The following is a 27,540-nucleotide window of genomic DNA, read 5'->3' on the forward strand; positions in this document are numbered from 1 at the left end:
TTTGGGAGTCCTTGTGCACAAATCACAAACAACTAGTGTAAAAGTTCAGCAGGTAACCATGAATGCAAATGGTAATTTGGCCTTCATTTCAAAGGAAATGAAGTATAAAAATAGGGAACTCCTGCTGAAACTATATAAAGCACTAGCCAGACGACACGTGGAATACTGCAAACAGTTTTAGTCCCTTTATCGAAAGATAGATATATTGGCATTGGAAGCAATCCAGAGAAGTTTCACTAGGTTGGCCTTGGGTGTGGAGGACCATCTTACAAAGGACAGGTTTACGAATTTGTGATTGTACTCATTCCAGTTTAGAAGAATGAGCTGGCCTTATTAAAGCATACAAGACACTTGAAGAATTTGACAGGGAGAGATTGTTTCCCCTTATGGGAGAATCTAGGATTTGGCAGATTTTCAGTGTAAGGAGTCACTCATTTAATACGGCATTGGGAGGAATTTCTTCTCTCAGAGGGTCGTGAATTCTTTACTGCAGAGGGTTTCTGAGGCTGGGTTATTAAGGATATCAAGGCGGAGACAGACAGAGTTTTAATTAACAGGTGTTATGAGCAAAGTCAGAAAAGCAGAGTTGAAGTCTATCCGATCGAGTGGCAGGGCAGACTTGTTAGGCTTACTGTCCTCTTTCTGCTCCAATTGTGAGCCCTAACAGCTACCCTGTTCACATTTCCTCACACCCCATTCTCTTTACGATCTTTACTCCAATCTCAGTTTGCCCCTTCTGCCCTAATGGTGCTACCTTCTACTCCACTTTCAACAATATATCTTTTCTTTGCCTTTAATTAAAAATTCCATTTCACCATGGTTGACTCAATGACATTTGTCAGATTTGTTTCTATTTGGTACACTTTATAGCTTATAATGTGGCCTCCTCCATATTGGGAAAGCAACAAAGCTTAAATGATAATTTTGCAGAGCATCTCTATTCAGTCAGCAGGCATGATTTTGAGTTTTACGTTGCCTGCCATTTCTATTCTCCATTTCACTCCTCTGCCCTCAGAATCCCACACCATTTTTCAAGCTGTCCACAGATTCACTGGAGCAGCATCCTATCTTTCATCAGGCACTTTACAACCCTTCAGTATCAGTCAAGATTTCACGAAGTACAGAACAGGATGTCATAAAAAAAGTCTAATTTTCACATTTTAATTTAAAATCATAATGATGTAAAATAACATCAAAAACAGACGATTTAATTTAATGCAGTAATGAGTCCCCTAGTAAGGCCATTCAACTGAAAACATGAAATTCAATTCTTCCATATGCATTTTACTTAAGGAAAAGCTACAAAATCAATTGGCAAAACACAAAATCGCACAAAGGACAGGGATGCCTAACCTGAAGAAGTTACCCTCCATTTCAGTTGACGGACTGGATTAGCTCAAATACCTGAATTACTTATGTTATTCTAATAAAGATTGCAAAGCAAAATAACTTAGGAGGTTACAAAATAAAGGAAACACAGGACTGACTGAAATAGTTTGGCAAAAAAAAAACACGATGCAGTAGTAGAAACCAAATAATATGAAGGGAAAATACTGATGATAAGTCATCAATCTGAAATATTAGCTTTATTTTCCTCTCCACAAAAGATTCCAGATTCTCGAGTTTCTGATGTTTTCTACTTTTATAATCTCTGCAGATAATTAGTTTCAAGTAAAACAAAAATAATGAAGAAACACCACAGGAAGATCTCTCAAAACCTACTATATTTGCAGGAAAGATTATTATTTCACCGCAGACAAAATCATTGTTTTCATTCCCTTTCCCCATGTTTCAAGTCATGATAAAATTGAGAAAAAGTGATGGTGATCGTGCCGTTTACCCCAAAGAAAAAGAAACTAAAGTTGTCAATTTAAGCTTTCCATCACAATAACGTCTATTACCTGAATAGGAGGCTTTGGGCCCACTGTAGATTCTTGACTTAAACTTGCTCGAAGTTCCAACCTCTCAGTATCAGATGCAACACTAGAAACATCCAATCTAGCAATTTCTTTAGCAGATGGGACTTTCAACTCTCTAGTTCTTGTGGTAGTTGTTCCAAAATCTTTATCTGGACTATTACGGTTATGAATGCTAGAATCAGCAGTGTGGCTGTCCACTTCTTTTAAGGGTTCAGTACTCGATTCTGTTTGCAATTTTGCCAACTCTTGTTTTACTTTGATCATCTCCTCCTGTAGTACAGGTGCAGAGTGATTTGAAACTGCTTCTGAACAGCTTGAATTCTCTTTGGATGCAGAAGCTGTCATTTTATTTAGTTCTTGAGGAGTGTCCTGAAGCTCTGAGACACTGTTTTCTTGACTACTTATACTGTTCTTATGTTGGCCATTGTTTGGATATTCTACCACGTCAACCTTTGGATCACATGGGTCTAATGCAACATTATGCTCTTGCCCATTTGTAGTACTTGCAATTGTTATTTTCTCCTTTACTTTAATCCCTTCATCTTCAATCATTTCATCTGAAAACATGTCTTTTGAATCAGCAGCTGAGCAGTCCATATCTTCCAAGTGTTCTTCAGTTACTTCAGATTTCTCAACTTTCAAATTTTCCAAAGAATCTGGTAATTTACTTGATACCTGATCTACTTCTGTTACCACCTTATTTACGTCACTATCATTAAGTGACTCAGTTGCTTCATTTATTTTGTCTGTCTGTTCCACATTTTTCTGCTGTACTTCAGTTTTCAGAGTACTGGTTTCCTGGTAACCTTCATGTTGTTTGAAAACTTCTGCTTTTTCTAATTGCTTCTCAACATTTTCATGATTAGATACAGTCTGAACCTCAAAAATATCTTTCTGAATTGCGCCTTCTTGTGTGCTGCTAACCTCAGAGATGGTTTGAATGGTTGAAGTTTGCTTTGTTGTTTCATCTTGTCTTTGGTAGGCTTCAAATATTCTGGCCAAGTTCTCCTTGTGTATTTCATAAGTGACCTGAACAAACAAGAATCATAAAAGAATAAAATGAAATTAACGCAACTGATCCTTGTCATATAAACTCTGTGCACTAAATTTGATGATGCTATTTTAATAACGACTACTTGGTTACCACCCAACTGGCAAGAAAGTTACAGAACTATTTATTACCTGCTGTTTCACCCCACTGTTTTGTTCTAAAGCATCCCAGGTCACCATTGAAGTGATTGTTAATATCTTCCAATGATCAAGTATTTTACATGTGGTTAAATTCTAAAAGAACTTTCACATTAAGTTGAAAAAGGAACATTGTAGTTTAAGCACTGATGCTGAAATCACTGGATTTAGAATCACAGACATTTATTACAGAAACACACCCTTCGATCCAATGCACTCGTGTCGGCCAGATATCCTAAATTAATCCAGACCTGCTTGCCAGCATTTAGCCCTTCGCCCTCTCAACCCGTCCTGTACATGTACCCATCCAGGTACCTTTTAAATGTTGTAATTATACCAACCTCCACCTCCTCTTCTGGCAGCTCATTCCATACACACACCAACATTCATTTAGAAAGATTGCCCGTCAGGTTCCTTTTAAATCTTTCCCCTCTCAATTCACACCTTTGCCCACTAGTTTTACATTCCATCACCCTGGGAAAAAGCCATTGTCTACTTAACCTATCCATGCACCGTCATTATTTTATAAACTTCTACAACGCACCCCTCAGCCTCCAACACCCTAGGAAAAATAGCCCTGGTCTATTCAGCCTCTCGTTATAACTCAAAGCTTCCAACTCTGGCAACATCTTTGTAAATCTTTTCTGAACCCTGTCAAGTTTCACAACATCATTCCTATAGCAGAGATATAAGAACTGAACACAGTGTTCTAAAAATGGCCTCACCAATGTCCTGTACAGCCACAAAATGACCTCCCAACTTCTTTACTCAGTGCATTAACCAGTAAAAGCAAACATGCCAAATCCCTACTTCACCACCCTGTCAATCTGCAACTCCACTTACACCTATGCATCTGCACCCCTAGGGTCTCTTTATTTGACAACAATCCCCAGGGCCCCATCATTAACTGCAAAAATCCTGCACTGGTTTGCCTTGCCAAAATGCAACACCTCACATTTATCTAAATTAAGCTCCATCTGCCACTCCTTGGCCCACTAGTCCATCTCATCAAGGTCCCAGTGTACTCCGAGATACACTTCTTCAGTTTCTACTACGCCTGTTTTAGGATCATCTGCAAACTTGCTAAGCATACCTTCTATATTTACATCCAATTCATTTATATCAATGATGAATAGTAGTGGGCTCAGCACTGAACACCTTGTAACACAACACTGGTCACAGGCCTCCAGTCCAAAAAATACCTGGACTATCTCCGATACCTCCCTTTCCTTCCAGGGCCTCTCTGTCTCCATCTCTGGTACAGGAGACAATATTGGGAGCAGCAGATACAGTAGACCAAGTTGATGGATGTACAGGTGAAACCCTGTCTAATATGAAAGGTTTGTTTTGGACCTTGAATGGAGGTGAAGGGGAACTGCAGGGGCATGTGTAGCGAAAGGTGCTGGGTGTAGTGTAGTTAGTGGGTAGTGTGGAGTGGACAAGACAGCCACAGAATGAATGGTCCCTATAAAAGGCAGATAGGGGTGAGGAGGGAAATATATTTTTGGTCGTGGGGTTGGATTGTAAGTGGGGGAAGTTGCAGCAAATGGTACGCTAGATGCTGAGGTTGGAGGAGTGACATGTGAGGACGAGGGTTTCGTCTTTATTTTTGTTGGGGGGGGGGAGGGATATGAGGGCAGAAATGCAAGACATGCAAGGACATTTTTGATCACCGCGCGGCAGCGGGTGGATGTTGTGGGGAGAGAAGATGTGGTCCTCAAAATAGAAGGACATCTGGGATGTCTGGGAGTGGAATGCTGTATCTTGGGGGTGGAGCTGGAGGAATTGGGAGTATGGGATCACGTTCTTGCAGGAGGGTGGGTGAGAGGTGGTGTAGTCCAAGGAGCTATGCAATTTGGTAATCTTGAAATAGATGAAATGGTGTCTTACAATCCTTGGTCGTGGAGGCTGGGGGTGGTAACTAAGAACCAGGAGGACCCTATATTTGAGAGAGATAATGGGAACAGCACATGCTGGAGAATCCGAGATAACAAGACGTAGAGCTGGATGAACACAGCAGGCCAAGCAGCATCGTAGGAGCACAAAAGCTGGTGTTTTGCACCTAGGTCCTTTTTCTGATGAAGGGTCTAGGCTCGAAATGTCAGCTTTTATGCACCTAAGGTGCTGCTTGGCCTGCTGTGTTCATCCAGTTCCGCGCCTTGTTATCTAGGACCCTATCGCTGTCGTGGAACGAAAGAGACAGGATTAGCACCGAAGTGGAGAAAATGGGTCAGACAAGGATAAGGTCCCTCTCAACCACGGTAGTGGGAAATCCTTCAGTGAGGAAGAATAAGGACGTTTCTGACATTCCCCTGTTGAAGGTGGCATCATTAGAACAGATGTAAAGCAAATGAAGAAACTGAGAGAATGGAATAGTGTGTTTAGAGGAAGCAGGGTGTGAGGATGTAGCGTCAGGGTGGGAGTTGATAGGTTTGTATAAATACCAGTTTTTCTAGCTGCCATCAGTTTTGACAAAGCATTAACTCTGCATATTTCCCACAGATACTGCCAGACCTGCTGAGTTCATCCAGCAATTTCTAGTTTTTGTTTCAGACCTCCAGTTATTTGACTTATCCCCTGGTGCTGTACTGATCCACAAGAGGAAACATTCTTTCCACACCCAACTTGTCAAGATCATTTGGGGCTTTACACACTTCAATCACATCACGCCTAAAACTCCAGGGGAAACAAGCCTAGTTTGTCCAACCTTTCCTCACATGTCAACTCGCTCATTACAGGGGTCAGTCCAGTAAAACCACCTCTGAACTGTCTCCAGTACATTAAGATCCTTCCCTCAAGAAGGAGGCCAAAACTGCACCCTGTATTCAAGATGTGGTCCCTCCAATGCCCTGTATAAGCAAAGCGTAACAACCTTATTGTTATGTTAAATTCCTCTCAAAATGAGGGATAGCCTCTGGATAATCTGCTGCGACTGCAGGCTAATCTTCTGTGCCACATGCTGCACAACACCCAAACCATCTGCATCTCAGAGTTCCACAGTCATTCAGCATTTAAATAATGCTGTTTCTTTAAAATTCTGAAGTGAACAACTTGTTGCTAGGCATAGAAGGCTTGAGTTGTGAACAACGTTTTGGATAGGCTGGAAGATTTTTCATTGGAGCATAGGAGGTTGAGGGATGGCCTGATAGAAATTTATAAAATAATGAGGGGTACAGATACAGTTAAGGGTAGCTTTTTTCTCTCCCTCTCCCTCTCCTCCTCCTTCTCCTTCTTCCCCGCCCACCCCTCCCCACCCCTCCCACCACCATCTAGGGATTTCAAGATTAGGGGGCACATTTTTAAGGTGAGAGGAGAGTGATTTAAAAAAGATGAGGGGCAAATTTTTTACACAGAGGGCAGGTCACATGTGATATGAACTTCCTGAGGGAGTGATGGCTCAATGGTTGGCACTGTTGCCTCACAGCACCAGGGGCCTGGGTTTGGTTCTAGCCTCAAGCGGCTGCCTGTGTGACGTTTGCACATTCTCCATGGGTCCAGGTTGGGTGGAATGGGCATGCTCGGTTGTCCACAGTGTTCGGGGGGGATGTGCAGGTTGGATGTGTTGGCCATGGGAGGTGAAGTGTTGCAGGGATGGGTTCACAGAATGGGTCTGAGTAGGATACTGTTTAGAGGATTGGTACGGATTAGTTTGGCCAAGTGGCCTGTTTCGACACTGGGGATTCTAAGGATGCAGGTACAATTTCAACAATTTTACAATTTATAAAAAAAAAATTTGAATAGATACATAAATAGGAAAGGTTTGGAGGGATATGGGTCAAGAGCAGGGAGGTGGGATTGTTTTGAGATTATGTTCGGCATGGACTGGTTGGACCAAAGGGGTCCGTTTTGCGCTGAATGACCGTAAACTTTGATAAACTATAGCTTTCTAATTTTGTTTTAAATAATTTTATCTTTGCCTCACATATACAGCCCATTTAAAACGTATACATACTTTATGTCAATCATGCAATTGACCTTCACAGAATCTCAGTGTGGAAACAGGCCATTAAGCCCATTGAGTCCACACCACCCGTCTAAAGAGGATCCCACCCTGGTTCATTCCCCTACCTTGCATTTCCCTGTTTAACCTACCCAACCGAAACATCCCTGGACACTATGGGCAATTTAGCATGACCAATCCACCTACCCTTCACATCTTTGGGCTGTGGGAGGAAACCTGAGCACCGGTAGGAAACTCATGCAGACACAAGGAGAATGTGCCAACTCCACACAGACAGAGACCCAAGGGTGGAAGTAAACCCGGGTGCCTGGCGCTGAGAGACAGCGGTGCTAACCACTGAGCCACCATGCCATCTTGTTATCGTGGTTTTCAAAATTATTTAAAGGAAGGTGGACTGGCAATTAGAAAATAAAATCTGTGAGGCTGACTGTATGCTGCTGATTTATCTTGGAAAATGAAGCATCCTACACATATTTAGACTGCACGATTTAAATTCAACTCAGTGTTGCAATTATGCTCAAAAATCAGTTCCGACCCCGGTCTTTTAGAAGATCCTGAGGCCTTAACCTTATAACTTACATCATATGAAGGCGTTAAAAGAATCAAAAATAGGTAGCTCAACTTAACCTTGCAGTTAATCAGGTTACTATAAAACTCTTTTTATGCTTCTTCAGTTTTGTTAAATCCTGTGTCGAACTTGAAAAATTGTCTTACTGAGGAAAAGCAGCAAAATTAATTTTTAAAGTTTTGTAAATATTTAAATACATAAGAAGGACAAGACAGGTCAAAGTGAACGCAAGGTCCTTAGAAAATGAACCCAGGGAGATAATTATAGAGAACAAACAAATCGCAGAGGAGCTAAACAGATAATTTGCAATTTTTGTTTTGCAATATTCTTCAAACATCCCATTAACACTAAAGAATACAGGGGAGTAATTAAAAACCATTATCATTCCGAGCGAAAGTAATATTAGACAACTAATGGAGCTTCAGACAAATAAGTCCCCTGGCAGTGATAGCTTGCATCCTAGAATCGTAAAAGAGGTAGCTACAATGGGCTGCATGGTGACGCAGTGGCCTCACAGCACCAGGGGCATGGGTTCAATCCCACTCTTGGGCGACTGTCTGTGTGGAGTTTGCACATTCTCCCCATGTCTGCATGGGTTTCCTTTGGGTGCTCTGGTTTCCTCCCACCGTCCAAAGATGTGCAGGCCAAGTGGACTGGCCTTGCTAAATTGCCCGTAATGTTCAGGGATGTGTAGATTAGGTGGGTTATCGGGAGATGGCTCTGGGTGGGATGCTGTGAGTGTCAGTGTGGACTTGTTGGGCCAACGGGAGTCTAAGTTTAAGTCTAAGACATAGTGGATACACTGATTTAATGTTTCAAAAATTCATGGATTCTTGAGAAGTACTGAAAAATTAGAAACTGCCAATGTGATACCCCTATTCAAAAAGGGAAGCAAAAAACAGGTACAATTGGCCTAACATCTCCTCTTAGAAAAACGTTGGAATCAATTATGAACTAACTAACAGCACTACAACGGAAAATCATAATCTAATCATGGTTACATACAAGAGGAATTATATCTGACTAATTAGATTTTTTGAGGAACTCTCAAACAGAGTGCCTTGAGGGAAATAAGTTGATGCATTATAATTGGACTTCCAGAAGGTATTTAACAAAGTACGTCACAAAAAGTTACGTTATAAGATTAAGAGTATTGGAAGTAGTATATTGGGATGGACACAGAATTGGTTGTTGGTCAGGAAACAGTTGAGTGAGGGTATGGGTTCTTTTTCAGGTTGGTGACCTGCATCCAGTGGTGTTCCACAGAGATCAGTGCTGGGAATGCAACTGTTCAGTATATATTAATGACTTGAAGAAGAAACTGAATGTACTGTAGCCAAATTTGTACATTACACCAAATAGGTGAAAAGGACAAATTGTGAGAGGAATACAAACGGTTTACTGAGAGGAATGAAACAAAGAGCTGCGAAGTTGGAAATCTGAAACAAAACAGAAATTGCTGGAGAAACAGCAGGTTTAGCAGTATGTGGAGAAAAAGCAGAAGAATCAACATTTCTGCAACTCCCTCATCCGCTCCACACTCCCCACTAGCCCCACCACCCCTGGCACCTTTCCCTGCAACTGCAGGAGGCGCTACACCCGTCCCTACACGTCCCACCTCACCTCCATCCCAGGCCCCAGAAAAACCTTCCACATTAAACAGATGTTCACCTGCACATCCGCTAATGTAGTCTATTGTATCCATTGTTCCTGGTGTAGCCTCCTCTACATCGGTGAGACCAAGCCGAAGCTCAGAGATTGCTTTGTGGAGCACCTACGCTCAGTTCACAACAAATGACAACACTGGTGCGAATCATTCCAACACCCGTTCCTACTCCCTGGACATGTCCATCCTGGGCCTCCTTCCCAGTGTCACAACGAAGCCACCCAGAAACTAGAGGAACAGCAGGTTACATTCCGCCTTGAAAGCCTACAACCCAATGGTCTCAATGTGGACTTTATTAGCTTCAAAATCTCCCACCCCAGACCTCATCCCATTACTAGTACGTGCCCCACCCCATCCTCACCTCCTTGACCTGTCCGACTTCTCTCCCACCTAACTGACCCATCTCCACGCCCACTTCTTACCTACATTCACCTTCACTAGCTTCATCCCTGCCTCCTTGACCTGTCCGACTTCTCTCCCACCTAACTGACCCATCTCCACACCCACTTCTTACCTACATTCACCTTCACTAGCTTCATCCCTGCCTCCTTGACCTGTCTGTCTTCTCTCCCACCCTATCCGCTCCACTATCTACCTGCTATAACCGCCCTCCCCCTCTATTTCTTTCAGAGCCCGGTTCCCTTCCCCCATTTCTGAAGAAGGGTCCAGACCGAAAACATCAGCTTTCCTGCTCCTCTGATGATGCCTGGCTTGCTATGTTCCTCCAGCTCCACACCTTATTTTCACCTACATATAGTCCGTATTAGCCACATTGCTTTCTCCCAGACCATCGCTCTGTCTGCCAAATTGTCTTTTGCATCCTCCGGGCTCTGTCTCCATCTGTTGCTTACTCCTTTACCCAGTGCCCCCCACTCCTGTCTTCACTGGTTGTGAAGAAGGATCACTGGACCCAAAATGTTGACTCTGCTTTCTCCCTGCAGAGGATGCCAGACTTCCTGAGTTTCTCCATTAATATCTGTTCTAGTTTAGAAACAGATATTGAAAGGTTGAGTAGGAGGGCAATAGGTAGTAAAGCCCCTTGTATCTTCCAATCTTAAGGGACTTGGGGACACTTGCAAATGAAACACAGAACAGGAATAGACAATCAAGAAAGCCAATGAAATATGTGCCTTTACTTAAAAGGGATTTGGAGTGTAACAGTAGGGAAGTCTTATGCATCTGTACAAGACACTGATGAGGCTACATCTGAAGTACTGTGAGCATGCTTTGGGTCTGTCATTTATGGAAAGATATTATTTCATTGGAGACAGTTCAGAGAAGGTACACTAGGATGATCCCTGATATGGAAGGATTCTCTTATGAAGAAAGGTTGAACATGTTGGAAACCCTTCTCATTGAAATTTACAAGAATGAGGGGTGATCACAGTGATGCATTTGAATTCTGAAGGGATTTGGCAAGCTAAATGTTGAGAGGATATTTCCCCTCATGGGAAAATCTAAGACCAGACAGCACAGTATTAGAATAGAGGAGTGCCAATTTAAGACTGAGCAGAGGGAGAATTTCTTTTCTCAGAGGTTGAAAGTCTGTGGAACTCCTTGTTGCAGAGAACTTTGGGACCAGATTCTTTCTGTATATTTAAAGTTGAGATGGATAAATTCATGATCAGTGGAGAAATCAAGTATTATGGGAGTAAGGCAGGAGAGTGAGTGAGAGGAGTGCCAAATCAGCCATGATCATATCAAATGGTGGAGCGGACTTGAAGGGCCAAATGGCCTACTCCTGTTCCTATTTCTTATGGTCTTATGATTTGCAGTAAATGGCTAGAATATGCAATGCTATATTGTAAATACCAGTTATCAAGTCCAGCACAATATTCCAAGACTGAATAGGTTCATCATTTTGATTTGTTTTTAATAAACACATATCAAAATATACAATTAAAAGTACAATTTTTTAACATACAGAATATGAAAATCAATGGCAGAAAATAATTCATAGAATTCCTTTTGTATAGAAAAAGGCAATTCAGCCCATCTACTCTATGCCAATTAATTGAACAGCAACTCCCCCATTCTCTATCCCCCACTCTATTCCCATAACCCACATTTACCCTGGCTAATTCTCCCAGCCTGCATATCCATGGGCATTATGAAGGAATTTAGCATGGCCAATCTACTTAACATGCACAACACTGGATTATGCGAGGAAACCAGAGTCGCAAGCAAAAACTCATAGTCACCCACCCAAGGCTTGAATTGAAACCAATTAGTGCTGTGAGGCAACGGTGCTAACCACTGTGTCACTCAAGTCCTGCAGAAACTGCTATGTTTCCACGTTTAACAGGAAAGAAACTTCTAATTGAATACAAAAGAAACAGAGAATGTGTCGTGGTCAATCTGCTGTTATGAAACTTTGGTTCACATTAGTAATTTCAAAAACATGAACAAAACTATTGTAACTCCTTTTAACCAAAGGCAACACACAGAAGAGAACATGCAAGGAACATGTACACTCGCAATTTTTAGTACATGGATCATTGCTGCTACTGAGCACATGAATTATGATTGCATACCAATCTCAATCAGTTACAATGAAATAAAGGGAGCGATAACTTGGCATATAGCTGTTTTCAATTTGATGCTGTTCCATTCCTGACCAAAATGAAAATCAGACAGAAAATAGAAGCAGCAGAAAAAGCTCAATTAACATCTAGCAAGCAAAACACTCAGTATTTTAAAAGGACCTACCTTGCATACCATCTCCTGCATCAAGAATTTGCAACATAGCAAATCATTGCCATCTCATCCGTAAAAAAGACTTACCACTGCCTTTTTAAAATAATTACAAGAACAGACAAGCTTATTCAACCAAAACTTTTAAAAAAGTATGCAAGTTAGGTGGGTTAGACCATGGTATTTAAGAATTATAGATAATAGGTGCAGGAGTAGGCCATTCGGCCCTTCAAGCCAGCACCACCATTCATTATGATCATGGCTGATCGTCCACAATCAGTATCCTGTTATGGATAGCAGTAGACCTTTTGACCTCTCAAGCTTGCTGTTATTCAATAAGATCTTGCATGGCTAGTTTGATTAAGGCCTCACCTCCATTTTCTTTCCTATCACAAGCTTCTCTGTATTATCAGACGAAAACAATGTAGAACACTATCAAAAAACCAAAAGAACTGCAGATGCTGGAAATCAGAAATTACTGGATCAAAACAGAGCAGTATTGGCAGCATCTGCTGAGAGAAATTAGAGTTACTGTTTTGGGTGCAGTAGCCAATCTTCAAAAGTGAATGGTGATAAGAACATCACCACTCCCACTCCTAATTCAGTGCACTGCAACCACACTCGATATTTGTAACCTAAGCTTCTAATGCTAGATTCTTTAGAAATACGATATGTACTTGCTATGAGTTTTTTTTCATAGTTAGGATTGTCAGGGGAACACAAGCCACACCCTTAAGACACTAGCTGCTAAATTCTGCTAAATCTGCATTCAGCAGCATACTGAAAAGCTTTGGAAAACAGCTTTTCATTGGTAAATCAGTGTGACTGAGCTAAGTGTAGGGTGGGAAGTGAAAGATTGGCAGGGTGCCAACTGGGTAAGGTGGCCAAGTGGCAGTGTAGGCAGGGTAGTTGGTTCATGACGTTTGCCAGGGGAATCAGGAGGATCAAGATTTGACAGGGAATTTAGGCAGAGGATGAGATTGAGGGTCAAGCTGGAGGGAGAAGTGAGGATCAGGAGCAAAGCAAGAGGATTTCAGCTGTATAGTTACCCAGGAGTTAAATATGTTTTTAATCTAACATTTCATAAGTTACAATTCAGCAAGTCAGTCAGACTATTGACTTTAAACCTGAGCCAGACATTTGCAATTGGACCCGTTGATCTGGGGAACCGTCCATCGAATATTTATACTCCCAGGCAATTCCCATGGAGTCTGCGTGTCAGGGGTTCCAGGGATTCCTGAAATGTATTGTTGGGGAAGACATTGTTTCAGGCTAGTCAGAGACCCTAGGATCCGATGTGTATTTATAAAAGCTTAGAAATAAGTGTATTTTCAAGAGTGACATTTGTTTTCTTTTTAAAGTATCTAAACCTGTATGAGGAGTTGCTTGTCAACAGCAAATCAATCTATAGAACAAAAATCTTAGCTAGTTTGCATTTCTCCACTCCCTCTTTCCTTGAGGCTCAACAGTGATAGCGGATAATTTGCAATTAATTAGCAGATATTGTTGAAATTAGCCAGCTACATCAGTAGTCATTAATCTTCCCAATCACTTGATTGCTAATCTATAGTTGTTTGCACAGCAGAGATTGTTTCTGAAAGTACGGCAAAATATATTGCCCTGTTAACAGTCTGAAATTTCTGGTGCTCCATTACCACAACATAATTTGACATCCAACATTTACTAATTAACAGAAAGGGTATTTCAACATATGAAGAGAATTGCTTTTAATTATCTTTTTTATTTTAAAAAATCCAGTAAAATTTGTAATTTCTTCTCACTATTATAAAATTATTATACCTGAAATGTTCAAGTTTAAGCTGTCATTTTATAGATACTTCACTTTAAATACCAGTTCACAGCACCACAGTGTGGTATAAAATAAATCTGCAAAACTCGAAGCTAGAGTTTTGATTTCAGCAAGGCTAATCTGGATAAACAAAAGCTTTCATGCAATATAACTACTAAACTACCAATACACCGAAAATAGTGAAACCTTGAAAACAGGGCATTTAAACTCTCATTTCCAAACATATTTTCAGGCTTTTTCATGTTTTCAGCATTACAGGATTTTGAGGGTTGGGTAGTTGGTAAAAGGGTACCGAATGTCAGTTTTGTTCCAACCCAAAATGGCGTTTTTGTTAAAATATTCACTGACAGGAATCCTGTTGCTTTGTAAAATACAGTCCATTATTTCCAACAACCTTGGAACTGAGAAAATGCTGGATCTCAGGTCACCCAGTGTGGGCCATGGGCAGTTTGGATAAAATTGGGTGATGTGATCAAAGGTTGTTCAGAATGCAGGGTAGGCAAAGCCAATAACTAATAAGCAATTACACTGCACTAATGAGGCATGTAGCCATATTACCCCGGTAAGTTTTTTAAAAAATTTCACTTAATTACAATTGAAGCATGAGACATTACTAAAAAGTGTCTGGTTTTCAACTCTTTTTTGGACATCCAAGTTTAACTCTCTCAACCTGATCATAATTTTTTTGTCAGCACATGCCAGAAGCCCTCAAGTGTGATAACTTCGCATACAGAAAACTTATTTTTAAAAAAAGCTAACTTAAAATACTGCATTTCTTTGCAATTAGAATTACTGTCAATATTCCCTTGATTCAATCAAAGCCACTATCCAGGTTCATGATTTTGTGTAAAGATCTTCATGTTACCCAGGTCAACCCCAAACAATTATTCAATTTTTTTACTATTCATATTTCTCATCTATCTAGCATAGCCATGAAACTTCAAAGAAGACTTCTCCATTATTACTTTAGGTGATTTTCAGAGCTCAGATTTTAGACAAAATGTCAAATTCTACAAATACAACACCAAATTTAGTAATTTAAATCACTCCTTTCCTCTACACCATTACAATGGACACCATGCCAATCACCTCTCCCTGGCCATGTTAATGTCGACGGTCCACTCAAGCCTCTGTCCATCTTCCCTCCTCTAAAACTATGATATGTTTGTCCAGCTTCTTCTTAAATGCACCTGACCTGTACATTTCAACCATTCTGCAATAACAACTTGCACTTTGGATAAGAAGTTTATTCTCAACTCCCTTTTGCATTCCTTGGTGGCGTTCTATATTATATCCTTAACTGGGCTGCGCCCGAGTTTCATAGGCCTTAACACAACATAGCAGGTCGTAGGTACAGTGAAGCCCAAATTGGCTGATGTATGAATAGTTACTGTGGACTATATCCAACGTTGGCAGGCATCATCATATCTCACTGGTCAGCCAATGCCACCTAACATCAGGCAGCCCTGATTAGCAAGATGCTGACTTGTCATGTTCAATTTATTTTATTCAGTGCTTCAAGTTTAGAGTCTCTGCTCACAAACTGTAAAGAATTTATAACACCAGACAGACAAACAAAATAAATAACTCTTGGATTGGGAATTTGGAATATTAGGACTAAGTACGCAAGACAGACAGACATTTTGTAGGCCAGTCAATAATGCATTTAAGACAGCGATTACTGACAGGGAACTTGACTGTCAAACATCAATCTATAATCCCACGAGACCAGGCTCACAGAGGGAATCACTGAAAGAAAAGCATTACTTATTAATCTGGCAGGGTAAGATTTCAGAGGAAACACATTAACAAGATGTAGGCTTCATTGAGAGAGACATGCTACTCCCATTGACAGAACTTCTATAGATGGTTCAGAACACATTCTCTCCATCCAGCTCAAACACGGCCAATTAGCTTCATAAGTGTCTGTGCTGCAACACTTTACTCCACCACAAAGGTGAAAGACCAGTTGCATGAGAAGTCTGACAGAGCTGGCAGCAGCAACCCCAAGTCAAAACATCTTCAGGTAATAACCCAGAGATTGTTTTGATATATATTGATGACTTAGACTCGGGGTATAGGGTACAATTTCAAAATGTGCATATGATACAACATTTGGGACTATTGGAAACTGCAGGGAAATTTTGGACTATATAACACACTGGTCTGACATTAACCAAAGTACTACATCCAATTCTGGGCAAACTTTAGAAAAGATGCAAAGGTTTTAGACAGGATTAAGATTTACAAGAATAGTTTCAGAGATCAGAAACTTAGTGACATAGATTAATTATAGAAGCTGGGACTGTTCTCCTTAGGAGAACATCAAGTGACTTGATAAGGGTTTCAAAATCATGAGTTGTCAAGACAGACACAATATGGAGAAACTGTTCCATTTGTGGAAGGACTGAGAAGCAAAAGACATTTATTTAAAGTGATTTGCAAAAGAAGAAATGCTGACATGAAAAAATCTTCATGCAGCAAATGGTTAGGGTCTGGCAGACTCACCGAGTATATGGTAGTGGCAAATCAATCAAGTCCAATTCAGCGATAGCTTTTAAAAGAGTTCTGAATAACTGTTTTATACAGAGTCGTGCAACATGGAAACAGGCCCTTCGGTCCAACCAGTCCATAGCAGCCATATTCCCAAACTAAATTAGTCCCACCTGCCTGCACTTGGCCCATATCCCTCCAAAACATTCCTATTCATGAAATTATCCAGATGTCTTTTAAACACTAACTGTACCTACATGCACCACTTTATCTGGTAGTTCATTCCACACACAAAACACACTGAATAAAGAAGTTGCCCCATGTCCTTTTTGAATTTTACCTTTAAAAATGGCCCCTACTTTTAAATTCTCTCACCCAACGAAAAAGACCCTTATCATTCACTTTATATATCCCCTCATACATTATAAACCTCAATAAAGTCACGCATCAACTTCCTGTGCTCCAGCTAAAAAATTGTCTCAGTCTTTTCTGTCTATATTTAAAGATCAAACCCTCCATTCCCAGCAACATCCTGGTAAATCTTTTCTGAAACCTGTCCAGTTTAATAATATCCTTCCTATAACAGGGTGACCAGAACTGCAGAGAGTACTCCAGAAGAGGGCTCACCAATGTCCTGTATAACCTCAACAAGATGCCCCAACGCCTATACTCAAAAGTCTGAGCAACGAAGGCAAGCACGCCTAATACCTCCTTCATCACCTTGCCTCCTTTGATGCAAATTTCAAAGAATTAGGTACCCGAATCCCATATCTCTCTGTTCTATAGACAGCATTTGCAGAACTACAGAGAAAAAGCAGGAGTGTGGGAATGTATGAATTAGTCTCGATTAAAGACAGAACAAATGTGATTTAATAGTCTCCTTCTGTGCTGTAGTTATTCCAGGATTCTATTACCTCCAGATTCCTGCTATTCAATTTAGGGCATTCTTTCTGATACACTTGCAGTTCAGACATCTGCCCTATTCTGTCCTATGTTGCTCCAATATGGACTTGGACAACTGGGTTTACACTCTACATTTCCAAGTTCCCCTCCAGATGCTATGACACATTCCTTTACCCCGGCACAATGATGATAAAATATCCTTCATAAAAGTTGAGTTATTGATACCCATAATTTTGATATTCTCTTCAGTGCCATATTTTGTTTGCTGCATAGTGTCTGAATCATGGTGCTTTGGTTTGCATTCTGGCTGATACAGCCTACCTTCTCATTCTCAAAGCTGCTGGTTAAGTCTAGTGTCTGCAGAACCTTCTTTCCAACTCCACCTCAGCTCTCACTTCCCAGCTCATACACACATATCTCCTTTCTTGAAACTGTGATCCTCCAAGGCATGACTGTATTCTTGAAAGAAAAACTGCATAGAGATGTTCCTACCTTACATAATGGAGCCTCCCCAACCTAAACTCCAGCTCAAAAAAGTCTTGTCTTCCACAAGCTCCCAGATTCTGCAGTTTAGGCATGTCATATCTTTGACTAATCTCATTTGCTTCAATTAAAGTCTTTCACAAAAATGATAGGGAACTAAGGGTCTATTAAGGAGGAGAAATTAAAGGAATATTCAAAGTATTAGTGAAAATAGAATGGAGAAATGGGACAGAAAGCTGATGAATCCACAGGACATGATAATCGACAACATATAACAGGATACTTAAAGAGGTGGCCATGGAAATAGCGAATACAATGGGCGTCATCCTCTAAAATTCTGTCCATTTTCCAACAGTCGCAGAAGATTGGAAAGTAGTAAATGTAAGCCAACTGTTTGGGAAGGCAAGGTTGAGAAGAAAAGATGATAACCAGGAACTACAGATAACATGGCATGAAGCTAGATTAACACAGCAGGCCAAGGGTCGGGATCTTTCTTTCTGAAGAAGGGTCCCAACCCGAAACATCAAACTTTCCTGCTCCTCTGATGCTGCTTAGCCTGCTGTGTTCATCCAGCTTCACACCATGTTATCTCAGATTCTCCAGCATCAGCAGTTCCTACTATCCCTGTAACCAGGAATTACAGTCTGGTTAACATTGTACCAGTACTGGCCATAAAAGCTGGTGTTTATTATGAAGGATGTGATAACAGGGATAACACAAAGTTAATGTGGATTTTTAAACAGAATTCATGTTGATAAATCTAGCAGTTTTTTTTGAGGATTTAACAAGTCAAGAAAACCAGTGGATGTGGTATATCAACAGCATCTGAAAAGCCAAATAAACTCCACAGAAGAATCAAACATAAGGGATTGATAGTAGTATACTGGCATAGATTGGGAATAGCTTCGGAGAAAGGAAGCAAAGATGAAGGAAAAAATGGGTCATTTTCAGAGTGGAAGAGGATGAGAAGTAGGGCAGCACAGGGATCAGTGCTTGGGCCCCCAGCTATTCATAATATACATGAACAATTTGGATGAGGGAATCAAATGCAACACTTCCAAGTCTGTTGGCTACAAAACTAGATGGGATTTTGAGTGGTGAGGAGGATGTAAGTAGCTCATAAGTTGAATGAGTGGGCAAATGCATAACAAATGCAGTATATTGTATACTCCAGTAGGAAAAACAAAATAGTAGAGTATTACTTAAATGGTGAGAGATTAGCAACTATTGATACACAAACGGATGTGAGTGACCTCACACACTGGTCATTGAAAGCAAACATGCAGGAGCAGCAACTGTAAGGACTAAGAAAGACAAATGGTTATATCTTGGCCTTCACTGCAAAAAGATTTGGAGTTCAGAAACAGGAAAGTCTTAATGCGGTCGTACAGGGCATTGGTGAATCTGGACCTAGAGCAATGCATGCAGTTTGCTTCTTCTTACCTATGAAAGGCCATATTTGCCACAGAGGGAGCTTAGCAAAAGTTCAGCAGACTGATTCCTGAGCTAGCAAGTTTGTTTTACAAGGAGAAATCAAGTCAACTGCATATGTAGAATTGAGGTTGCTATGCTTTCAAATCATGTCGCAAAAGAGGGAGCACATAGCTAAGAAATAGCATCGTGGCAAGACCAGAGATAACAGTGTAGAAGTAGGAAGAGAAGCCATTGCAAATGATTCTCTTAAAAACAGAACGAGGTGAGAACAGTTTTACCCAACTGCAACATAGTACTGAGGAGTTGAAAAATGACATTGTCAGTTCTGCCAAAGACTGCAGTCAGGCCCAGAAAGGTAAGGAGGAATAGCTCACCATTCTCAATCACATGGGATATTATTTGTAACTTTGAGAAGGGCTGTTTTCGTACTGCCATCAGGTGCAAACCTGTTGAAATTTTAAACATATGAGTCTGGGGAAAATTAGCATGGATTTTGGAAGTGACACTAGCAAAGGCTTTGAAGAGGAAAAGGGAAGTTAAAGATAGACCTGTATTCTGCAAGATGGGCTGTGCCCTTCTTTAGGAGGAGTACTGATGGAAGATTTCAAGAAGCTGGGGAACAGAACTGAGGTGGAAAAATCATACATAGGTCATCAAAGCCTTGGAGGTGGTGCAGAGATGCATTAGAATAAAACCACAAAAGGTTCTAATTACTTGGAGAGACAAGAAAAATTAACCACCAATTTGTCAAGAGACATGAAGAATGGACAACAAATGCTGGCCTCAACAGTGACATGCACATTGCACGAGAGAAAAAAAATACAAACTAATTCAAGCAACTTCCTACGGTGATACTCCATCCACCACCAACACAGTGTCATCTACAATATGCAGTGCATCATTTTTCCAAGGTTCATTCAACAGCACCTCTCAAAACCACAACATGTACTACCTACTAGGGCAAAGGCAACAGATGTGTGGGTACACCAGCAAGTGCAAATTCCCTTCCAAGTTACATGTCAACTAGACTCCCTGACTCAAAATCCATAAACTCCCTTCCTAATGTACTACAGGTGTACCTACACTGCATGAGCTGCAGCAGTGCAAGAAAGCAGCACCCCACCATCTTCTGAAAGGTAATGGGGATATAGGCAATAAAGTCTAGCCCAGCCAGCAACACTTACATCCCATAGAAGAATAACTACATACATCCCACGTAAAGAATAAATACAGAATAAATCTCCTCCTCAGAATACAGTATGTTAAGGGGACTTTTGAGAGAGACATACTAAATCATAATGAATTGCACAAAAAAGGAACAATTATTTCTGGTAGCACAAGGGTAAAGTGATCAGAGGAGGCAGATGTAAAGTCATTGGCAAAAGATGAGAAAAAGGCAAAATGTTACAAGCAAACTATGATCTGGAATGCACTGCCTGAAAAAGGCAAGCTAATTCAATAACAACCTCCACAGAGAACCGGGTAAATATTTGAAAGGAAATATTTGAAAGGTCTTGGGTCAAAACAAGGGAGGAGGACTATTTGTACAGCTCTTTCAAAAATATGTCACAGGAGCAATTAGTTGAATGGTTTATTTTTGTGTTCTATGAATAATTCTATAACATATTAGTCTAATAATGTTCAACAAGTTCAAGAAACAGCATTTTGTTCATGAAGCGCTTACAGCCTTCCTGTTAAACCATCAGGCTTAATAATTTGAGATCTTAACCATCTTTTCAATTTTCTTCGATAGCAGGTGTAAGAAATGTGAGAAGTTATACCAGAGCTATTGGGGATACCGGCGCTGCACTCCATTATTTAGGTTGGGAATCTCCAATCAGTATACAACTGATGGGATGGTTTACAACTCCACCACACCCTCTGGCACATTTCTGCAGGAACCTTGTCACCTTTGCAAGCATTTCCATGCTGTCCCCCAGCTTTTCAACGCAACTATTTACACCTTCTCTGGATGTCATGACTTGTTTCTTTTTTTCTTGTCTCATTAACATACCTCTTGCCTTAGACCATCATTCCTTTTATTATTCGTTCACTCCTGCCCTCAATAATCACAAAATGTGCACTATGTAGAACAGCCGACACTTTCCCCTGCAACTGCAGGAAGTGCTACACTTGCCCCCACACCTCCTCCCTCACCCCCATCCCAGGTCCAAGAAGACTTTCCACATCAAGCAGATGTTCACCTGCACATCTGCCAATGTGGTATACTGCATCCGCTGTTCCTGTTGTGACCTCCTCTACATCGGAGAAACCAAGCGGAGGCTTGGGGGCCAAAATAGTATCAGAGATAATGGGAACTGCAGATGCTGGAGATTCCAAGATAATAAAATGTGAGGCTGGATGAACACAGCAGGCCAAGCAGCATCTCAGGAGCACAAAAGCTGACGTTTCGGGCCTAGACCCTTCATCAGAGAGGGGGATGGGGGGAGGGAACTGGAATAAATAGGGAGAGAGGGGGAGGCGGACCGAAGATGGAGAGTAAAGAAGATAGGTGGAGAGGGTGTAGGTGGGGAGGTAGGGAGGGGATAGGTCAGTCCAGGGAAGACGGACAGGTCAAGGAGGTGGGATGAGGTTAGTAGGTAGCTGGGGGTGCGGCTTGGGGTGGGAGGAAGGGATGGGTGAGAGGAAGAACCGGTTAGGGAGGCAGAGACAGGTTGGACTGGTTTTGGGATGCAGTGGGTGGGGGGGAAGAGCTGGGCTGGTTGTGTGGTGCAGTGGGGGGAGGGGATGAACTGGGCTGGTTGAGGGATGCAGTGGGGGAAGGGGAGATTTTGAAACTGGTGAAGTCCACATTGATACCATATGGCTGCAGGGTTCCCAGGCGAAATATGAGTTGCTGTTCCTGCAACCTTCGGGTGGCATCATGGTGGCAGTGCAGGAGGCCCATGATGGACATGTCATCAAGAGAATGGGAGGGGGAGTGGAAATGGTTTGCGACTGGGAGGTGCAGTTGTTTGTTGCGAACTGAGCGGAGGTGTTCTGCAAAGCGGTCCCCAAGCCTCCGCTTGGTTTCCCCAATGTAGAGAAAGCCGCACCGGGTACAGTGGATGCAGTATACCACATTGGCAGATGTGCAGGTGAACCTCTGCTTAATGTGGAATGTCATCTTGGGGCCTGGGATGGGGGTGAGGGAGGAGGTGTGGGGACAAGTGTAGCATTTCCTGCGGTTGCAGGGGAAGGTGCCGGGTGTGGTGGGGTTGGAGGGCAGTGTGGAGCGAACAAGGGAGTCACGGAGAGAGTGGTCTCTCCGGAAAGCAGACAGGGGTGGGGATGGAAAAATGTCTTGGGTGGTGGGGTCGGATTGTAAATGGCGGAAGTGTCGGAGGATAATGCGTTGTATCCGGAGGTTGGTAGGGTGGTGTGTGAGAACGAGGGGGATCCTCTTGGGGCGGTTGTGGCGGGGGCGGGGTGTGAGGGATGTGTCGCGGGAAATGCGGGAGACGCGGTCAAGGGCGTTCTCAATCACCGTGGGGGGGAAGTTGCGGTCCTTAAAGAACTTGGACATCTGGGATGTGCGGGAGTGGAATGTCTTATCGTGGGAGCAGATGCGGCGGAGGCGGAGGAATTGGGAATACAGCCTCCAACCTCATTGTTCCCCAACCCCGCACGGCCCGTTTCTATCTCCTTCCCAAAATCCACAAACCTGCCTGCCCTGGTCGACCCATCGTCTCAGCCTGCTCCTGCCCCACCGAACTCATCTCCACCTATCTGGACTCCATTTTCTCCCCTTTGGTCCAGGAACTCCCCACCTATGTCCGTGACACCACCCACGCCCTCCACCTCCTCCAGGACTTCCAATTCCCTGGCCCCCAACACCTCATATTCACCATGGACGTCCAGTCCCTGTACACCTGCATTCCGCATGGAGATGGCCTCAAGGCCCTCCGCTTCTTCCTGTCCCGCAGGCCCTACCAGGCCCCCTCCACCGACACTCTCATCCGCCTAGCGGAACTCGTCCTCACACTCAACAACTTCTCTTTTGACTCCTCCCACTTCCTACAGACTAAGGGGGTGGCCATGGGCACCCGCATGGGCCCCAGCTATGCCTGCCTCTTTGTAGGTTACGTGGAACAGTCCATCTTCCGCACCTACACAGGCCCCAAACCCCACCTCTTCCTCCGGTACATTGATGACTGTATCGGCGCCGCCTCTTGCTCCCCAGAGGAGCTCGAACAGTTCATCCACTTCACCAACACCTTCCACCCCAACCTTCAGTTCACCTGGGCCATCTCCAGCACATCCCTCACCTTCCTGGACCTCTCAGTCTCCATCTCAGGCAACCAGCTTGTAACTGATGTCCATTACAAGCCCACCGACTCCCACAGCTACCTAGAATACACCTCCTCCCACCCACCCTCCTGCAAAAATTCCATCCCCTATTCCCAATTCCTCCGCCTCCGCCGCATCTGCTCCCACGATAAGACATTCCACTCCCGCACATCCCAGATGTCCAAGTTCTTTAAGGACCGCAACTTCCCCCCCACGGTGATTGAGAACGCCCTTGACCGCGTCTCCCGCATTTCCCGCGACACATCCCTCACACCCCGCCCCCGCCACAACCGCCCCAAGAGGATCCCCCTCGTTCTCACACACCACCCTACCAACCTCCGGATACAACGCATTATCCTCCGACACTTCCGCCATTTACAATCCGACCCCACCACCCAAGACATTTTTCCATCCCCACCCCTGTCTGCTTTCCGGAGAGACCACTCTCTCCGTGACTCCCTTGTTCGCTCCACACTGCCCTCCAACCCCACCACACCCGGCACCTTCCCCTGCAACCGCAGGAAATGCTACACTTGTCCCCACACCTCCTCCCTCACCCCCATCCCAGGCCCCAAGATGACATTCCACATTAAGCAGAGGTTCACCTGCACATCTGCCAATGTGGTATACTGCATCCACTGTACCCGGTGCGGCTTTCTCTACATTGGGGAAACCAAGCGGAGGCTTGGGGACCGCTTTGCAGAACACCTCCGCTCAGTTCGCAACAAACAACTGCACCTCCCAGTCGCAAACCATTTCCACTCCCCCTCCCATTCTCTTGATGACATGTCCATCATGGGCCTCCTGCACTGCCACCATGATGCCACCCGAAGGTTGCAGGAACAGCAACTCATATTTCGCCTGGGAACCCTGCAGCCATATGGTATCAATGTGGACTTCACCAGTTTCAAAATCTCCCCTTCCCCCACTGCATCCCTCAACCAGCCCAGTTCATCCCCTCCCCCCACTGCACCACACAACCAGCCCAGCTCTTCCCCCCCACCCACTGCATCCCAAAACCAGTCCAACCTGTCTCTGCCTCCCTAACCGGTTCTTCCTCTCACCCATCCCTTCCTCCCACCCCAAGCCGCACCCCCAGCTACCTACTAACCTCATCCCACCTCCTTGACCTGTCCGTCTTCCCTGGACTGACCTATCCCCTCCCTACCTCCCCACCTACACCCTCTCCACCTATCTTCTTTACTCTCCATCTTCGGTCCGCCTCCCCCTCTCTCCCTATTTATTCCAGTTCCCTCCCCCCATCCCCCTCTCTGATGAAGGGTCTAGGCCCGAAACGTCAGCTTTTGTGCTCCTGAGATGCTGCTTGGCCTGCTGTGTTCATCCAGCCTCACATTTTATTATCTTGGAGGCTTGGGGGCCGCTTTGCAGAACACCTACGCTCGGTTCGCAATGAACAACTGCACCTCCCAGTTGCAAACCATTTCAACTCCCCCTCCCATTCCTTACACAACTTGTCCATCCTGGGCCTCCTACAGTGTCACAACGATGACACCCGAAGGTTGCAGGAACAGCAACACATGTTCTGCTTGGGAACCCTGCAGCCCAATGGTATCAATGTGGATTTCACAAGCTTTAAAATCTCCCCTCCCCCCAAGTGCATCCCAAAACCAACCCAGCTCATCCCTGCCTCCCTAACTTGTTCTTCCTCTCACTTATCCTCCCCCCCCACCTCAAGCCACACCTCCATTTCCTTCCGACTAACCTCATCCTGCCCCCTTGACCTGACCATCCTCCCCAGACTGACCTATCCCCTCCCTATCTCCCCACCTACACTCACCTCTACAGGCTCCATCCCTGCCCCTTGAACTTGTCTATCTCCTCTCCACCTATCTTCTCCTCTATCCATCTTTGATCTGCCTCCCCCCTCTCTCTATTTATTTCAGAACCCTCTCCCCCTCCCCCTTTTCTGAAGAAGGGTCTACGCCCGAAACGTCAGCTTTTGTGCTCCTATCTTGCTGCTTGGCCTGCTGTGTTCATCCAGCTCCACACTTCGTTCTCTCAATACTGGCTGCCTGCAGAATGCTTATTTTTGGAGAAATTATGATAGAAAAACAATACTGTAGTGTTATGATCCTACAGTTATACAGGCTACGCCAATAAATCAGATCCCAGACTGAAATAATAGAAATCTGGTTTGATAGAGTTTTTTTTCTGGATCTTGGCTTTTAACAACATGGTTTTTCATTGAAAGATTAGCACACAATGTTACAGATTTGAGTTTAACAACAAAACTGAAGTTTAACAATAGAACTGAACTGAAAGCTTATGCAAAAGATTTTCACCAAAATAGAATAAAACAAGCTATTTTAATGTAAAATACATTTAAAGATTTTGAAACATCTGGTAAATACACAATCCCATTAATCGCAGCAGCATTCCATTACGGCATTCACATACCAGAATGTTCTTCTGTATCCCAAAGAGGGTTGAGCTTAGCTGTCAGTTCAATTCACGGTCACAAGTATCCGATAGTCACATTTCTTGATTCTTTATACAACTAAGATCAAACATTCTCAGCTTCAAATAACCCCTCCACATTTTAATGCCACAATTCTGGACTGGAACATCTAAACAACACCTTTTATATTGCGGTAATCTATTTTTGGCAATTCTAAACCATCTTCTCCCTTTCACAGGAGCAACTGCTTTACATATCTAGCTTCAGCTAAAAAGTTACATACTAGCCAAACGTAAAACTTGAAAAGTATCTTTTTTTAATCCAAAGGTATGGGCATTTTCTCCAAACTCTAAAAAAATTCCAGAATCTTCTATCTGAAAGCTTATTGTACTACACTGTTTGCTTGTAAACTCTCCCAATATTAAACAAATGCTCATAAGTGACAAAGAAGATTGACGAGGGCAGAGTGTTAAAACATTGACTACATGGACTTCAGCAAGGCATTTCACAAGGTTCCACATGGTAGACTGGTTAGCAAGGTGCGATCTCATGGAACACAGGGACAGTTAGCCATTAGGATACAAAATTGACTCAATGGTAGGAGATAGACAGTGGCTGGGGGGGGGTTGCTTTTTGGACAGGAGGCCTATGACCAGCAGTGTGCTTCAAGGTTCAGTGCTGGGTTCACTGTTTTTAGTCATTTATATAAATGATTTGGATGTGAATATAGGATGTGTGGTTAGTAAGTTTATAGATGACACCAAAATTGGTGGTGTAGTGGACAGTGAAGATGGTTACCTCATCAGATGGGCAAATCAGTTGAGAAGCAGCAGGTGGAGTTTCATGTCGATAAATGTGAGGTGTTGCATTTTGGTGAGGCAAATCAGGGCAGGACTTAAACACTTAATGCAAAGTCCTGAGGACTGTTGGCAAACAAAGGAATTGTTGTGATGCAGGTTCATAGTTCCTTGAAAGTGGAGTCACAGGTAGACAGGGTAGTGAAGGCAGCATTTGTATACTTGCCTTTATTGGTCAGTACATTGAGTATCTGAGTTGGGAGGTCATGTTGCAGCTGCACAGGACATTGGTTAGGTCACTTTTGGAATATTCCATTCAACTCTGGTCTCCCTGAAGATGTTGTGAAACTTGAAAGGGTTCAGGAAAGATTTACAAAGGTGTTGCCAGGGTTGGAAGGTTTGAGCTATACAGAGTGGCTGAATAGGCTGCGGCTATTTTCCCAGGAGTGTCAGAGGCTGAGGGGTGATCTTATAGGAGTTTACAAACTCATCAGGGGCATGGATAGGTAAATAACCGAAGTCTTTTCTCCAGGATAGGGTAGTCCAAAAGTGGAAGAAATAGATTTAAGGTGAGTGGGGAAAAATTTAAAAGGGACCTAAGGGGTAAATTATTCACACAGAGGATGGTGCGTGTATGGAATGAGCTGCCAGAGGTGGTGACGGTAGAACTGGTACAATTACAACATTTAAAAGACATGTGGATGGGTACATGAATAGGAAGGGTTTAGAGGGCTATCAGCCAAATGGTGGCAAATGGGGCTAGATTAATTTAGGATAACTGGTCGGCATGGATGTGTTGGACCAAAGGGTTTGTTTCCACGCTGTACATGTCCATGATTCTAAGTCTCCAAAACTCACTCCCACAGACTACATGATTTATTTAAAAATATTTATCCATTATTCTTTAAACCCTTT

General features: G+C 43.0%; 1 protein-coding gene across 2 annotated transcripts in view; it reads right to left on the reverse strand.

Annotated features, from left to right (window-relative positions):
• The window catches only part of lrba (LPS-responsive vesicle trafficking, beach and anchor containing), an 856,602-nt gene that overhangs the window by 689,806 nt on the left and 139,256 nt on the right, over nucleotides 1-27,540 (reverse strand). For both annotated transcript variants that reach the window (XM_048526975.2, XM_048526966.2), the window contains exon 22: nucleotides 1,902-2,948. In XM_048526975.2, coding sequence (XP_048382932.1) covers nucleotides 1,902-2,948 — 1,047 coding nt within the window. The remainder of the gene's footprint in view (nucleotides 1-1,901; nucleotides 2,949-27,540) is intronic.

The sequence above is a fragment of the Stegostoma tigrinum genome, chromosome 1 (genome assembly GCF_030684315.1).
Source record: "Stegostoma tigrinum isolate sSteTig4 chromosome 1, sSteTig4.hap1, whole genome shotgun sequence".
Classification (NCBI taxonomy): domain Eukaryota; kingdom Metazoa; phylum Chordata; class Chondrichthyes; order Orectolobiformes; family Stegostomatidae; genus Stegostoma; species Stegostoma tigrinum.